This window comes from Anneissia japonica, unplaced genomic scaffold, assembly GCF_011630105.1.
Source record: "Anneissia japonica isolate Jap-2015-1 unplaced genomic scaffold, ASM1163010v1 scaffold284947_len354889_cov159, whole genome shotgun sequence".
Classification (NCBI taxonomy): domain Eukaryota; kingdom Metazoa; phylum Echinodermata; class Crinoidea; order Comatulida; family Comatulidae; genus Anneissia; species Anneissia japonica.
The window spans coordinates 149,466-166,219 of record NW_022746767.1 but is presented as its reverse complement, the minus strand read 5'-3'; the positions used below and the strand labels follow the sequence as shown (position 1 = coordinate 166,219).

Here is a 16,754-nt window from a genome sequence, read left to right as displayed (position 1 = left end):
AGATGTGTATAAGAGTATATATATATATATCATAGTAAAACATTTGAATTCTGAGAGTATGGATATGATTCTAAAGTTCTAATGTAATACATGAGTTGCGTAATTTTTAAGATACGATACAATATTTGACCTTGAATGACCTATTTGTGGCAATCTGACCAAGTGAAAAATGGTAATGGTATGGTATACATTGAATGACCTTTTATGATCTTAATGACCATCTCACCATGTCACAAGTGTTATAAATCCTTGACCATGAAATATAATTTTAGATATCATAATTCTCATTAAAGTGGTTTAAAAACCGATGTATTGATAAATATAGGAAGTGCGTGGCAGTAATTTTGAAATTCAAGATGGCTGCCAGAATGACCTCGAATGAAATATTGTAGTTCATAGTAAAGATTTTGAATTCTGAGAGTCAGGGTATGGTTCTAATGTAAAATATGACAATTATGTTTTAAGATACCATACAATATTTGACCTTAAATGACGTGGCAATCTGACCAGGTCAAAAATGGTATGATGGTATTCCTCGACCATATAAAAATAGTTTCAGACATTAGAATTATAATTCCAAGTGATTTAGAAGCGGAGATATAGATAAACATAGGTTTTATTAGGCGGCCATTTTGAAATCCAAGATGGCCGCCATAATGACCTCGGATGAGGTGGTTCCTACCGAAAATTAAATGCTATGACCATAAGGAGCATGCAAAAAAAAAATTGGTGCTTTTGTCCGGAACGTCCACATCCATCTGCTAAGCTGCCAGACTAAGTGTAGAGATTTTAAGTAAACAGACTTATAAAGACCAGAAATAACATGGTTTGCATTGCACATACTTTAATTAATCACAGCTTTGCAGTAAAATGTTTCGAAATGAATACAGTAGTACAACCAATCTGAACTTGCGGTTTAGATTATTAATTGTATACAAAACAAATCATTTTCACTTGAATCGACTGGAATTATAGTTATTGCATAGAATGTGTTAGCTGCTTTTAAGACACAACAATAGTATGTAGGTGGTACGGTAATATAAAAGTTACAAAGTTTGGAGACAACAATGAATAATTACTTGAAGCAAATTTGCATAGTGTAGCATAATTTGCATTTATCAGGACATTATTACTCATATTAATCTATCTGAATACTATTTATTATTAGTGTCATTATTTTAAAAGATAGGTTTGACCAAGTTCATATAATTCTACAGGAACTATAAGTCTTAAATAGTACTAACAGATGTCCACACACTAATTATCTAGATTTAGAAAAATGGAATGCAGCGTTCTTATAATGAAGGAAAGGTTTAGACGAGTCTCTGCCGTTGATAGTGGTGCCTAGCTTAGAAGTTTAGGTCCCTGCAGGGGCTGAAGGTGGCTTTGAAAGGTATAACAGCTCCTAATAAGGCTTTTAATTTCCAACAGAGCTTAAAATAACTTGAAAGTTAGGTGGAATGTAAAATGACGATGTGACAATTGACTTATTTAGTTTAATAATTAACATCAATAATTTATTGTCTTCCTGGTAGCATTAATTTTGGTTCCATGGTGTATTTTTAGGACCTCATCAGTGGCGGTACCAGCGTCTGGGGGGGGGGAGGGAAATTCTCCCTCCCCGTAGCGCTGCCACTGGACCTCATAGTTTAGTGGAAGTGGTTAGTGCAACAGTTGTGTCTCAGACTTGAGGTTGGGGTTCAAAGCCCTTGCTGCGCAAGTCACTTGCGCAGCAAGGGCTTTACGCAAGATGCTTTATCTACGTTTGTCTCACTCTACACAGGAGCATAAATGGGTACCGGCATATGCTGTGAAGGTTAAACAAACTTGTGTGGAAAGAGTGGCAAAACCCTTACAGCCTTGCACATTCTGACCCAAATGCCAAGGAGAGAGAGACAAGCTATCTGGCCTGTGAGCGCAGAGGTTCAGGTTTTAACCTTTACCTTACTTACCTATAGCATCCCTTACCTACCTCAGCATCAATTTACATGTGTACAGTACATTTTGAAATTCGTGAGAGTATAGTGAAAATAGCAAACTAAACAAAAATTCGAATTTATCCATAAGACTAAACAAAATCCTAATTTATCCATAAAACTAAAACATAATCCTAATTTATCCATATATAGCACACTTTTTAGATCGAATATTCAGTAAAAATAATAAATGTAATTGTTAAAATCTTTTAGAATACCTTCCTAACTACTATACTTTTATCATCATTCATTTTTAAGGATATATACAAAAAACCAAAATTGAATTGTTTAATCTTCAATTAGAATTTGCTTTTTGTTACAAATTTACAGACACATAAATAATACCATTTTTCTGCATAGGCCTTTAAATTAGCTGGCAATTAATTTAAGGTTTCTTAAAATAGTACAGTATATTTAAATCGGTGAAAATTGAATGTTTTAGATACACAAGGACAAGTTACCAAGAAAAACAAAAGTGCATAGAGGAATCTTACAGCACTCATAATTATTACTATTGCATTACCTGTAAACATCATTGACTGGAAGTTGAAAAATATACCTTGTGTTGAATATAGTACAGTGAATAGTTTGGAATGTACATATAATATTTAATATGTTTACTTATTTTGTTGGTGATTTTTTAAGGCCTCTTTGCAAGCTACTAGTGGGCCTAGCTATCCTGCTTGGTGTACCACCGGAGCTGTTCTGCCTCACCATTTTTGGCCTAGAGGTGGGAATTTGTGTCACTGGTGCGATGGCTACTTGTTCATCTATTGTGCCATTACCCCTATCGTGAGCATTCCTTACTGTTGCTTTGCCTTCAATCAACCCTTGTTTCATACCACTGCCTTTTACATCATTACTACTTTTGGGCCCGTTTAGAGTCTTCTTAGCCGAGCTAACTCTTACTGGGACATTCTTCACAGAAACATCACCACACTCATGAGAAATATCTGAAATGTGTTTATTTTCTTCTATGGTACCATTATCCACTTTTTCAACTTCTGGTTTTGGTGAGAAAATATCTTTGACTTCACTGTTGTACAGCTCCCTCTGTTGTTTAACCTCCTCAATCTCTTTTGCGAGGCGATCTCGTTCAGCAATGCATTTTCTTGACTGGGTGTCAACTGATATGAAGAATTGCTTGCCAAAATCAGTCAATGCTTTATGAGTCCCATCTGACACATTGTCACTACATGGTGAAAGTGATTTGACAGCATCTGTAAGCTAAACAAGGGCAAAAATGAATAATATAGAGAGCACTATATAATTACCATTATTTAGTAATTCTGTACTGTATCGGCTAACTATGAATTGATTCTACACAGACGTTCTTGGCATGGTCTAGAAACACCTAGAATATTGATGGATAGTACTTTGTAAACATTGTAGTTCATCTATTCCTTGACAAATCTGTTAATATACTAAAATAATTTTTGGTAGATGGATGTGTTTGCCATAGTGATACATGTTGCTGAAACATTAAAAAAATAATTAGCAAACTTACTGTATCAGCATGATCTTTAAAAGTTGCCAAGAAATCTCTCAGAGCATCCTCTGATGCAGAGTCTCTCAACAACATAAACGAATCTAATACATCTTTAAAACACAGAAAAAAAACCCACTTGAAATCACAATATCTAAAGAAAAATCATAATTATAATACTCAAATTTAGAAACAGCTTACAACCTCTTTGTAGGTGGAAGCATGGTGGCAGAGACCAAAGACATAGGGCTGTGCCCAGTGTTGGCGCCAGTGAAAGGCCCCCGTTGGGGAGAGCTGGCCCCCATCAGGGAAAAAACAATTTGTCAGAAGAAAAAAATATATATGTATTTTTAACATATTACTAGGCTCTAAAATCGATTAAACTAGACCCTAAAATGTCATAGTTTCTGGGGGATTACTTCCGAGAAATTTTGAGGCGAGTCGAGTGGCCAAGCGGTAAGGCAGTGGCAAGCTAGCTACAAGCACCAAGTCTTCTCAGATAAGGACTTAAAATGGAGGTCCAGTGTATACATCTGGCTTGTGTGCACTTTAAAGAACCCATTGCATCTTTTGGAAGAGTAGGGGGTTACCCGATGTTACGGTTAATTTCAGCCCCTGTTGTTGTGGAATGATGTGAACTTGTATCTACCAAGAAGCGCCTCTTTACGGCTGCTAGGTAGTCACGGACCACAACCATACACAATTCAGCACAATGACGCTGCAAGTTATGGGTTATTCTCCTACCTTTACCTTTAGCAACATCTGACCACGCCCACTTACGCTCTCCACAGCTCCCATCGTCAGACCCCCTGCCGGGCAAATTCTGGCGCAACCCCTGGCTGTGCCACAATGGTTCCACCTACAAAGAGGTTGTGATGGAAAGTCCTAGGTCTGGGTCAATACAATTACACCATGGACACAGCTGCCAGTGGAACGGTCATCAGAACAAGCTGCCCCCCCCACCCCCCAAACATGGAACAAAAGGAAGGTTTACCTTTCAAGGGTTTACCAAGCATTTGTTGAATGTTGCCTTCAAATTTACAGTAGGCATCACTGAAAGAAAAAACAGAACCATGATATATTTCAGGATAATTTTCTGTACTCCATTCCATCCGAGATTGAAATAAAATATAAACATTAATACAGTACTTTGATTCGTCAGTTGATGATCACATGAGTCATTACATGTGTTAGCGGTATCCGGATACCTATCGGGCGTTCTCACGCAGGTGCTAACGGTTAGCGCTAACGGTTAGCACTAACGGTTAGCTCCCGATCCGGATAATAGGGCTCTTGTGAGAACCAGGCTAAAAGTACTCTGAAATAATTAAGTAAACCACTACTAGAATTCCAAAGAGAATTCAAATTAAATTATAGTAATATAACACGCTACATGTTTCCACTGCAAATCAACTACAAAAATGCATAGTGCCCCCAACACTTTCTCACCCCCAAGGCCTTGTGACTCTTCGTTATGCCACTGGATTAAGCTTTTTACCTGACAGCCGTAAACAGTGACTGCATATAGTCCATTTGGAGCTGGTAGATTGCTTGGTGATATTTCAGTTCCTCTGCACAAGCTTTAGCCTAGAATCAATGAACAAACTTTAAACCTTAGTGGACAATTGTTTATGTTTTAATACTATACTACCTCATTATTCAAATTAATTTACATATAAATAATATATGTAAACAGCACTTTTAACTATCATCTACATACTGTTGTAGGCTTCATCAGGAGGCTGTACAAATGGGATAAGAAATTGTTGCTGTTGTCGTTTCTTAAATTGTTCTACAGCAGACAAACAAGATTTACTTTATATATTTCCATTTTAGCTTTACAAAAACGAAAACTTGTCACCTATGCATTTAAATAGTTATAGTTTCCAATTGAAAAAATAAATAATTTTCTTGGCAATTAACACAAGTACAAATGAAATGTTTCATAGTCGATAATCATTAGATTTATTTTACCTAATCATTTAAAATTGATTAACTTACCTCCAATCTCACCACTTGTCTAGTGTAACTGCAAGCCTTTGTTAGTGCTGTTATCATTTTTTTACCCTAAGAAACCAAAAGAGTGTTTAAGAACTATAAAAACAGAACCAGCAAATAATAACTACATGTACAGTACCATAATTAATTTTAGCTTAGAAATTTTAAAAAAGTTTTCATTGTGAATTGACATTATCAATTGACTTTCGTTACCTTTCGTTACACCATGTGGCACATCTACAAACTATTGATGGTATTTGGTTCCGAGAGAACCGTTTAGATTGCAAGCTGCTATGATTTATTAACATTAACAAGCTTGTGAGATTGGTTTTTGTTTTGAGGAAAAACATTTGAATTTAAAACTTCAAATTTGGATGCATCTTTCCCCAAGCTTAAGTTAATAATTAATTAAAAGCATGGCATATACTACAAATCTTATTGATGGTATTTGATTCTGAGAAGAATCGTTTAGATTTGAAATGTCCCAAAATTTTGATTAGTATAAACTAACCGTCTTGAGATCAAGAATGAGGACGATTAGAGTATACTACTATAATTGAAACGTCGGAACATTACAATCCAAAAGATTCTTCTCATTGAGCTCATATACATTAATGAGCTCAATAAGATTATTAAGGAAAGAGGTTTAGGTATAAATATTTTTGATGTAAAAATCGGCAGTTTATTCTGGGCAGACAATATTATTTTAATTGGAGATAGTGAGCAAGATTTATAATTACTTTTGAATGCGGCAAATGATTTTGCTACAAAATGGAAAATGATTTGAATGAAGTCCAATGTCATTGTAACTGGGCAACGCTTTAATATATATAGGTAATGGCCAATTGGTAATAATTTCATTAATGAAGCTAATATTTATAAATATTTGGGAATGTTTATATCTAGAAAAATAAAAGATACCTGTCACATAGATGAAATAGTTAAAAAGGGAAATAGAATATATCGTATATAAAATCTATTATTAATGGACAGGAAGATTTTAACAGAATATATTATGGGATATTCTTTGGAAAGCGATTGGAATACCAAATATAAATTATGCAAGCAGTATATGGGTTTGCAATTACAAAGCATCTATTGAGAAAATCGAAAATTTACAATACCAAATGGCCAGATACCTATTAAAAGCACCCAGATATGTCGCAAAGGAAGCCTTATATGGTGAACTTGGCTGGCAAAAAATTGAATCTATTCAATCAGAAAGATTATTAACTTACTTTTATAGACTAAAAAATATGGAAGAACACCGCTGGCCAAGATTATTATTTAGGGCTCTCTTTACGCTTAAAGAGTTGGAAATGGCTTCAAAATATTGAATCCATTTTAAATAAATTTTATTTACAAATGTTCTTTAACATTGACTATTGTACCAAATGGCTTAAATGCTTCAAAGAAAAAAATATTAAAAAAGATAACATAAGTTGGTATAACAATGCTTTAAGTAAATCATCCTTAAAACATTACATAAGATACAAAGGTGAACCTAAAATGGAAAAGTATTTATTAGAAAAGTGTAACTTTCATGCTTCAAGTTTAAAATTTAAAGCTCGTTCTAACTCAATACCTCTTGAAGGAAGAAATGAATTTTGGTCACCTCAAAATTTAGGCTCATGCATTATGTGACTGCATGACAAAGGAAACCATCAATCATTTTGTATTTGATTGTACCAGATTAAAGAACATTAGAAATTTAATATTTGACCAACTTAAAGAGGAGTTATACAAAAAGGATTTACATATATTTTGGGAATTATTCACATCAAGCTCCCCTGAACTTAAATACCATCTTTTGTTTGATGATTTAGAAATCCATTACGAATATCAAATTTTGTATAAACCCTATTAATTACCTGTCTCTTATACACATCTAGATGTGTATAAGAGACAGGATATAGGCCTAGTAGTTAAGACAATAGCACTAACATTAATATAATATATGTGTGTGTGTATATATGGGTGTAGGTGGGTGTGTATGTGTGTGTATGTATGTATGTGTGTGTATAAGTGTATGTGTATTAACATACTTACTTATACTATTAGTATTAGTATTTATTATTATCTCTATTACTATTTTTGTAAACCCTCTTTTATATATATTTCGTTCTACCGCAGTATTTCCTTACTATATTTAATCACAGTAATTAAGTTTTTACTGATTTTGTTATTGTTGCACATCTTTACGGTTGTGCCACTGTTATAAAGAGAAGCAATAAAGTTACTTACTTACTTACTTACTTACTTACTTACTTACTTACTTCTCGGAACCAAATACTGTTAATTGCTTGTAGGATGTGCCACATGGATATTAAGTGTATTTAAGAATTAAAAACAAACATTGTAGACACTTACTTCTTGCTGTTTACTACGAGGAAAATTTGGAAGTGCTGATAATACCATTTCAGTTGTTACCTCGACAACAGGTGGCTTGTTCAATACAGGCTGAATATAAGCAAAAATAATTTAGAGTTTTTCAGTGGAAACACCCCATTCTACTAAGGATTACTCTCAAAATATCAAACATCCATGTAACACTAGATTTTTAAAAACTGTTAATTTTGCCTTGCCCAAACCTCAAATTTATTTAGGTCAACAAACAATTTCATTTAATGGTGTTAAATATGAAATGATCTTTTCTTAGTTACAGAAATACTACTTGTAGAAATCATTTTAAAGCAGTTGTTAAATTTATCTATTAAATACATTTCAGATCCATTTACTACAATTTATCACATACATTTTTAATTTTATTATTAGTTTTGCTTATAATTTTGTATATTTTCTGGTTTGTCCAAATTAATTTATTCAACGTACTGTAAATAATTCTAGAAAAATTGGTATGTTTTGTTTTTCATCAGAAGGTGTTAAGCTTAGATTAGTTTTATTTAGCTATACCTTATCACCCTTTGTCAATGAACTATTTGTTATATTTTTGACAATAAATTTTAAGTTAATATGCAAATGAATGATCATAGCAAATAACTGGCATGTATAGTTCAGGATGTTTATATTTTTAAAATGCATGAGAGGATTAATATGTCCTTATGTCATATTAACACACAATCATATTGAATAGTTGCTTTATAATATCAAATCACCTTACCCATGGTGCGGTGGGCACCAATATTGACAATGCTATAAGATCACGGCAGCACTGCTCTAGACATTTCTCAGATTTTGCCAGTTGTCCTGACAACCGTTGAATAACAGGTAGACCAAGTTGCTGGTTGGTGTAAACAGGCTGTTTAAAATCATGTGACCAGAATAGTTTCATTGACTGGTGCAACGCATGTAAGTTCTTTTGTAGTGTAAATAATTTTGATTCCAATTTGGCCTGTGAAAAAAATATATATTAATGATAACATCAAAGTAGAGAAAAATTAAAACTCTAATTTATACAAATACCTCTAACTAAAGACAACCTTCAAATAAATATTCAAATTAAAAAATGTCTTGTACAGTATCTGTATTGTTTAAATTAACCAAAACTGCTAAAGTTCACAGACACCCAGGTAACAAAAATGGTCTTTAATTGGAGGGAGGCTTGTAATTTTAGAGTTTCATAATGTATATACAGTATGAGGCAGTTGGAGGGAACAAAACCATGGAAAGAAATCAAATTGCAAAATGTATAAACCATCTAGCACAGCTCCTTATTTAGGAAAAGGGCAGATCTGGAATTATAAAACCAGGAATCAGAGGGGCAGGGTCATAATATTTGAAATATTTTTTTTCAAAAATAAATTAGGGCGTATATCTAGTTATATTCAGACGACCTTTCGTCTGAAGAAAGGTTACGACAGACGTAACATTTTACGCGCGCGTTACTTCTGATGAGTGTCCACGCAAAGTTTACCCTATACCCTATGAAGATTACTCACCACATGCTTTAAGCTGATATGTTCGGTGGTCCCATTGCACACATCTAGTACTGTCACTTCCCTGCCCCGGCCTGGCTTTAGGAACTCTCCCATGTACAGCACTGGCTTAGCTAGCTTTTCAGATGAATTATTCTGGAAGGAAAATGACAATTTTTAACAACTCGAATAAGTGCATTCTATCCAACATGAGCTACTTGTAAGTACAAAGTACATGATAGTAAACCATAATGATTTTGTTTAACCATATTTGTAGAGGATTACCCTTCCTCCAGCGTATCCTGCTTTTATCAGTGTAGTCTGTTTATGAGTCTTAGGGAGTGGAGTTTTTGGTCTTGAGAAAAAGTCCTGCTCCCACAGGTATTCAACCTAAGACCCTGGGATTAAAAGGCAAGCATCTCAATATACCACTAAGCTATTCGACTCCATTTTTAGCCATGCTTGTTCTTTGTGTAATATATATTAATATATTCCCAGTCTGGTATGTGAGTATCTTTTTACATGTGATCTGTTATCAATTATTATTTATTGAGCATTACGTAATACCGTGAGGAAAAATTTAAGGGTGTATACAACTTGGCCTCATAAGCCTGGTTCATGTCGAACTTTTATCTGGATATAGATCCACTTAACTAGTTAAAAGTTTGACGTGAACCAGTCAATTATAGCTAGATAAAGGCTTAAGTCACTTATTGTTAAGTGACTTAACTTCACTAGAATAACAGTAAATTAACTTGCATAACGGTAAAGTTGGCTCAGATTACAAGGACACGATTACATAACGTAGGCATCTAAGCCAGCGTTGTTGTGTTGTACCACCATTATCATCCTCTGGCTGGCAACAACGTAGTCCAACAATGCTAACAACAGCAGCAAAGTGTCTCACTAGTCTGGTTTTCAGAAATTATTTGTAATATTATGGGTAAAAACCCAGTAAACGTCCGTTTTACGAATAGTCGATATACAAATAACCGTTGCATCATCGACCAAGTAATAATGATAAAAAGTCCGATTGCGTTTGTTTTCAAAGTGATAATGTATATTTTTCTTCATAATAAAATCAGATTTGTTGTATTTATTTATTGACAATTCATCTTTTCAATTTCTGCTATAATAGTCGCTATTAATTCAGTTCCTACCACCAATGCCAGTTGTAAAAATGAGCCCACATGTTTACAATGACGAAATAAATAAGTGTGTTGAAGTCAGCAACTTTTTTGACACTGCAAAGTTAGATTTTCACGAAGTGAATGTTAACAACACAAATTCAACGATCTAAAAACTGCAAAAAAACATGACAGAAAGGTCCATAAAGTATACAGACGTTTTAATGAGAAATAAAACATATTTTGTTAAATGGGAGAATGCTAGCGATTAAAATAATTTGGTTTTTATCAAAGGTAAATTTAGCTACGGCCTAGTAGCCTACTACTATTGCGGTAGACCACGCTGCTGCACTGTCGGTTGGTTCGTATTAGCTAGTCGCCTATATATAAATGGCAGAGGATAGCTAGGCTATTAAGTGGAAACTGACACCTGATCTACAGTAGGTATATGAATTTGTCAATTTTTTTAACGAATACCCCTTGGTACTAGAGGTTCATAAAATACAGTAGACGTTATTAAACAAGCCTTTCCACAGTGTGACGTCGACGGCCATGAAGCTGGCTGGCTGTTTATCTGGCTCTAACTTGGCATTGAAAGCAACTAGGGAAAATCATATCATATTTCAAGATTTAGATAAGTGGCTTAACTTCGACGTGAACCAGGCTATAGCTCAGTTGTTCAAATATCCAAACGGTAATCAGAAGATCTTGGATTCAAATTGATGGGGACAATATGTTTTCTCAACAATTTATTATCACTTATATATGTACAGTAATTTGCAAATTTACCTCTATGTTCTTATACAAGCGATGTCGAGCACCTTCAAGGTTTTCAATAACTTTCATCAGCTGCGATCTTTCAACTGGTACCGTTGGACCATAAACGCCACTGGCTAGCAAATTCCTATAGATATATATGAGTGATTGTAAGAAGAGGTTGTTTATATATTTGTTTTAGAGTCAAAATACTTTTTATGGTGCTGAATATGAAAAGGATGGAGATAGCCAACTACAGTAGTTAGATAAATTCTAAGTATAGTAATACCTCATTGAATCTGCTGTTGACTGGAGGGCATTCTCAACCACCAGCAGGATGTCTGCTCTGGAGGTTATTGCTTCCGATTGCAGCAATATTTGTCGCTCGAGCTGTATGAGCTGCGATTTTAACAGGTTCACTCGCATCTCATCAAACTTTTCGGAGGGAGCTTCATGAACAAGCTGTTTATACAATGATCTGCAATATATACAATTTAAGTCTGTGTTTAATAATATATTGGTATATTGAAAATTTCCATACGGTAATAGGATTTGTTATGGAGATTATACAATGAAGGGCAATTGCACTCCCTTCTATTAACTACGGATCCAATGTATAGTGTAACATTAAAAAATAAGACATAAATTAGAAAAATTTCAAATACAAATTGCATGATAAACGGTAGTCACCTATGAATACGTCCCGATCTACATTATATGGCAAACTTGGTTGGATACCAATAAAAACCCCACATGACACTTCAAGGGTTAAATTTGTTGATTTTTTAATTAAGATGCAACTGTATCATTGCCCAAACCTCCATTCAGTTTCAATGCGATCCCAATAACTTTAGTTTCAAATTTTGTTATTGTATTTGTGATCTTTTCATTAAATGTGAATCTGAGGACCTTCTAGTATACTTATTGCTATTACTGTATTAATAGTGATTGTTATTGTCGTGATGGAATAATAGACAATAACTGGATTTGCGTCAGGAGAAACATGTATAGGTGTAATTTTTGCCTTACCTGACGTGGAAAAATTACACCTATACATATTACTGTATTACTTGCTACATTTAAGAATTACATATTCTCTTTAATCATTATATGTTCGAATAAAAATTATTATTATAGTACATAGGATGCAAATGTTTTAATAAGAATGTACTGGTCTTTGAAAATACAGTGTGCAAGGCCAGGTACAGACCTCAGAGATGGATTATAAAGATTTACTTGAAAACTAAACATTAACATAGACTTCATTGCTGCCATGCAGTGCAGTCTAGTCTATTGGGATATTAATGACATTATGTGTATGGTATAATATATAATGCTATTATAATAGTGACAATAATGTTATTAGGAATGAGGCTTTGCCCTACGTGACATGTTATTGTATTGAATACTCGGTACGTTCCCAAATATATGTGAAAAAAATCCTGCAAGTGATTTGGGTGGGAATCAAACCAACAGCCTCCAGATAAACTAGCCTGGTACTTTAACCACTAGACCACCAAGCTTGCACTTAGTGGCTAGTGTTGAATCCGATCTCCAAGTAGCTGTGTATCAGCATGTACTGCAATGATGTTCACGTCAGGTAGGCAAAACAACATTGCAATTAAATCTCCTGATGAAAACACCATCGGAATATGCTTATTCTTAATTGATGTTCCGATAAACATGTATTATGAACAATAGAATGATCTGCACTATAAATCATGGAGTAAAGAATAAAAGATAACCAAACCAACCTTATCTCCTCAAGTTCCATCTTCAGGTGCTTATTCTCCTCCTTCAGACTCTAATGGAAAACAATACAAGATGTTAAGAGCATACAAAAAAGTATTTATGGAAATTAGTACAAGTTGGTCAGAGAAATCAAGTGGGGATGATAATATTAATTTTTAACATTACAACACAACACGAATACATGGTTTACTTCATCTTCTTCCGAGATGTAGTGCCATCTTCCTATTTGAAGGCTTCGGCCCAATACGTATGTGGACAACTCATTCTTACTTTTCCCTAAGCCAAGAAGGTGCTGTCTAGTCCACAATGACAGGGGCTGCTGTGAAATGGACCAGTACAGCGGGATAAACCCCTTCTAGTCTCAAAGGATATACTGAGTTCTACATATTGCACATGAGCTAATGTGTACACTGGGTCTACAGTTTATAGTCTTTATCCAAGAAGACTTGTTCCACCTCCAGAATCATAGGCAAAAGTGTTGTTCGAACCAGTGCTGATATTATGGCTGTTAGTTATGCCCCTGCCATAACTGCTCGGGCATTGATTTGGCTTTACTTTGGTTTTACCCTGTATGTGCTGTGAGTAGCTACTGCTCATAATGAAATAGAGTCCATTGCTAGGCTCAAGAATATTTAACACCATGTGTAAACTTCACCTTAATTTCATTTTCCATTTGGCACACTGATGAAGTCTTCTGTTTTGGAACGGCCATTTTCCAACCACTGATGACAAGGCTGCGCAGAAAGGCTTATGTCTGTTAAGAAAAAAGATAATACAGTAGTTAAAACCCATAGAAAGGAGTTTAGCTAATTCCGCTAATCTGGTGGTAGCAACTGTGTGTGCGCTGAACGGTGCAGATCTGGTCCCCGGTTCAATTCCGATCACTGCCTCTCCTTGTGTTTCAGCTGGAGGGCTGAAATACAAGTTACAATAGTGCACCGTCTTTAGGATGAGATGTTTAAGCTGTTGGTCCTGTGTGCATTTATGGCGCATGTGCACGTTAAAGAACGCAGTACACTCTTCAGAAAAGAGTAGGGAATTGTCTCCTGGTGTACTGCCCAATCACCACCAAAAGGACCCCACTGGAAATAAGTCTTCTGCTGAGGTCTTCAACCTCCCCATCCGGCAAATCTTGAAAGCCACCAGTTATGCCATCAGAATTCTGTTGCAGATGTGGTGGTCTACACCCTCCATTTGTGAAAGTCCATCTCTGGGTCTCTCTATTTCAAACTCCAGAACTTGGTGCCACTGAAATTGTTATTACCGTAGGCCTACTGTATGTTCCACAGTGTTTGTAAATCTCAATTACTCAATCTAAAATTTAATTAATTAAATTATCTTTAAATTTGTTGGCTAATGATATTACCTAATATGATCACTGAAATATTTAATAAATGACAAATGTATGCAACTTCAGATTTCATCTTCATTTTTATACAAGACAACAGATGACTGATCCATCATACATGGTAGTATAGTGTGCATGTTGTGTGTTTATTCATGCATAGGTTGGATTACAGATAAATACTGTTCGTTTTGGGAGGATGTTATGGATTGTGATAGCTCGTTCCACATGCAATCGATTGATCTGACGGGAACAGATCCAAACGGCAAAAATCCGAAATGGCAATAAGTCAAAACGGCAATGACCAAAATGGACAAAAAACTAAAAACAGCAACACTTTTAGACCAGAACGGCAATGGACCAAAATGGCAATAAGTCAAAATGGCAAGACAAAAATGGCAATAAGTCAAAACCAGTTGACCATAAACTGTAGGCAACACAGTTAATAATTGATTTTACCGAATCAACAATAGTTTGCTTAAAAACGCCTTTTTTTTTATATTAAAAGGTTATTAAAAGTAACGTTCCCCCTCTTGATTTTGCACCTTATTCATGAACTTTTGTTAATTTGTATTTACCTCGGTTTGATGGTTAATTTTAACTGCTGTTACTAATTATAACAAAAAAGTACAACTCAAATAAAATTAACAGACCATTCTGATTCAATATTTATTTTGGTATATCATCAGTTTAGTTCTCATCATCAAAACATTGTACAGAACAGATCAAATTTGCACAAGGCAGGACAAAAAAAATATTATAATAAAAGATGATGCAAGGATGGTCTATGAAAGTTTTCTTTAAGAAGTAAAACTTAATTCCAATGTGGCACTACATAAAACCCAATTATAAACATGGAAGTGTACAATGATTAATAATAATAATAATAATAATAATAATAATAATAATAATAATAATAATAATAATAATAATAGTATAACATACAAGTTCAATAGTAAAAAGATTGGGGGATCACAATATAAAAGCAGTAAACAATAATTTAATATTTTAAATAACTTAAATATTAATTTTAAAATACAGACAAAATGAGGCTAAACAATTTATGTCATAAAAGTAAAAAAAGCGCGAAAAAAAAAAACACTTTAAAGAATAACAACATTAATCATGATAATGAAAAATAATAATAATAATAAAAATAGTAAAAACAATTACAACAATACAACACACAAATTCAATAGTAAGAAAGATTGGGGGAACACAATATAATACATACAATATAAAACCAGTGAACATTTAAATAATTAAAACCTTAAAATACAGATAATATGAGGCTAATACGAAAGTAAAAAACGGAAAGAAAAAAAAAATAAATAACACTTTAAAATAACAAAATAATTCGTCATGGATGTGTGAAAAAAAAACAACACAGAACTAAAAAAAAGAAAAAAAAAAAAACGATTCAGAAAATTATAAACTGCTGCCCGGGCCCGGTGGCGCTTCATTCTTGGCGCTGATTTTTGCTCCTTTGCCATTTTGGTCTATGCCTTTTGCCATTTTGGTCTGTTGCCGTTTTGGTACTTATCATTGCCGTTTTGGTTTTTTGTCGTTTTGTCCAGAAACCGATCTGACGACCTCCCCCCCCCCTCCCCACACACACAAAAAAATATTTATTTATTTGTCATCTTATCTTTTATACATCTAGGCCTAAGCCTAGCTAGCTTCTGTTCTAAAGAATAGAGTCCAGGAAAATACCAGCCTGGCCCTAGTAGGCTGGCTGGCATACCAACCCAAAGTGGGTACGGGTTGGTATGGGTACGGGTTTGTTTTGGTACGGATTCACCGACACCCGTCCTGGGTAGGCCCAGGTCTCATGTTACCAGTAGGTAGCTGGTGGCTAGATACCGTCCACATAGACCTCTCCTCCTCTCTAGCTAGGCCTAGGCCTAGCAGGGAGTTGCTATAACAACTCCCTGGGCCTAGCAAGCAAGGCTAGGGCAGTGCACAGCCTAGGCCTAGACTCTTAGTCTTATTTGGCCTGGATATAATATTAAGACCATTCATTAACTTATCATACTCACGTAATAACAGAGGCGGTGGGTTATAGCATAAAGATCTGATTACTTAGTAAGTGATCATATTGTTATGTGAATATCCCAACGTTGCTTGACAAAACCGTCCATGTTTACAAAGCACACAAAACACAGACAGACTGCGATTGCTCAAGCATGGCAAATTATAATATTAATTTGCATATGCATGAATAAAAGAAATAAATTGCCCAAAGTGACTCATTTATCTTTTAGTAGGCCTACTAACTGCGTGTTTTTGTCACAGTTCACAAATTGTAGCTCAACAGGTTTCCATGTGTGTGATAAACATTACTTTACATTCATTTTTTTTTCTAATTTGTGTTGAAACGTAGGTCGTATGTCTATACATTTTTATTTGGATTTTGCTTTAAATCAGGAATGTGAAATC

The 16,754-nt window shown here is 34.6% G+C and overlaps 1 protein-coding gene across 1 annotated transcript; it reads right to left on the bottom strand.

The window, feature by feature from the left end:
• Positions 1–819: 819 nt before the first annotated feature.
• LOC117120286 lies at positions 820–16,513 on the bottom strand. The gene is made up of 13 exons (XM_033265295.1): positions 16,355–16,513; positions 13,626–13,724; positions 12,973–13,022; positions 11,508–11,696; positions 11,252–11,366; positions 9,360–9,491; positions 8,582–8,812; positions 7,831–7,920; positions 5,464–5,529; positions 4,961–5,049; positions 4,457–4,515; positions 3,484–3,575; positions 820–3,203 (listed from the first exon to the last, which is right to left on the bottom strand). The coding sequence occupies exons 2-13, from the start codon at positions 13,680–13,682 to the stop codon at positions 2,598–2,600; spliced, it is 1,776 nt and encodes a 591-aa protein (XP_033121186.1). The 5' UTR covers positions 13,683–13,724; positions 16,355–16,513; the 3' UTR covers positions 820–2,597.
• Positions 16,514–16,754: the final 241 nt, after the last annotated feature.

Excerpts from the sequence above, each read along its gene's own strand:
- LOC117120286 (XM_033265295.1), bottom strand. The coding sequence starts at position 13,682 with ATGGCCGTTCCAAAACAGAAGACTTCATCAGTGTGCCAAATGGAAAAT. Across the intron at positions 11,697-12,972 it reads ATGGAACTTGAGGAGATAAG|ATCATTGTATAAACAGCTTG; the intron begins GTTGGTTTGGTT and ends TATATATTGCAG. Across the intron at positions 9,492-11,251 it reads GCTTGTATAAGAACATAGAG|AATAATTCATCTGAAAAGCT; the intron begins GTAAATTTGCAA and ends TTTTCCTTCCAG.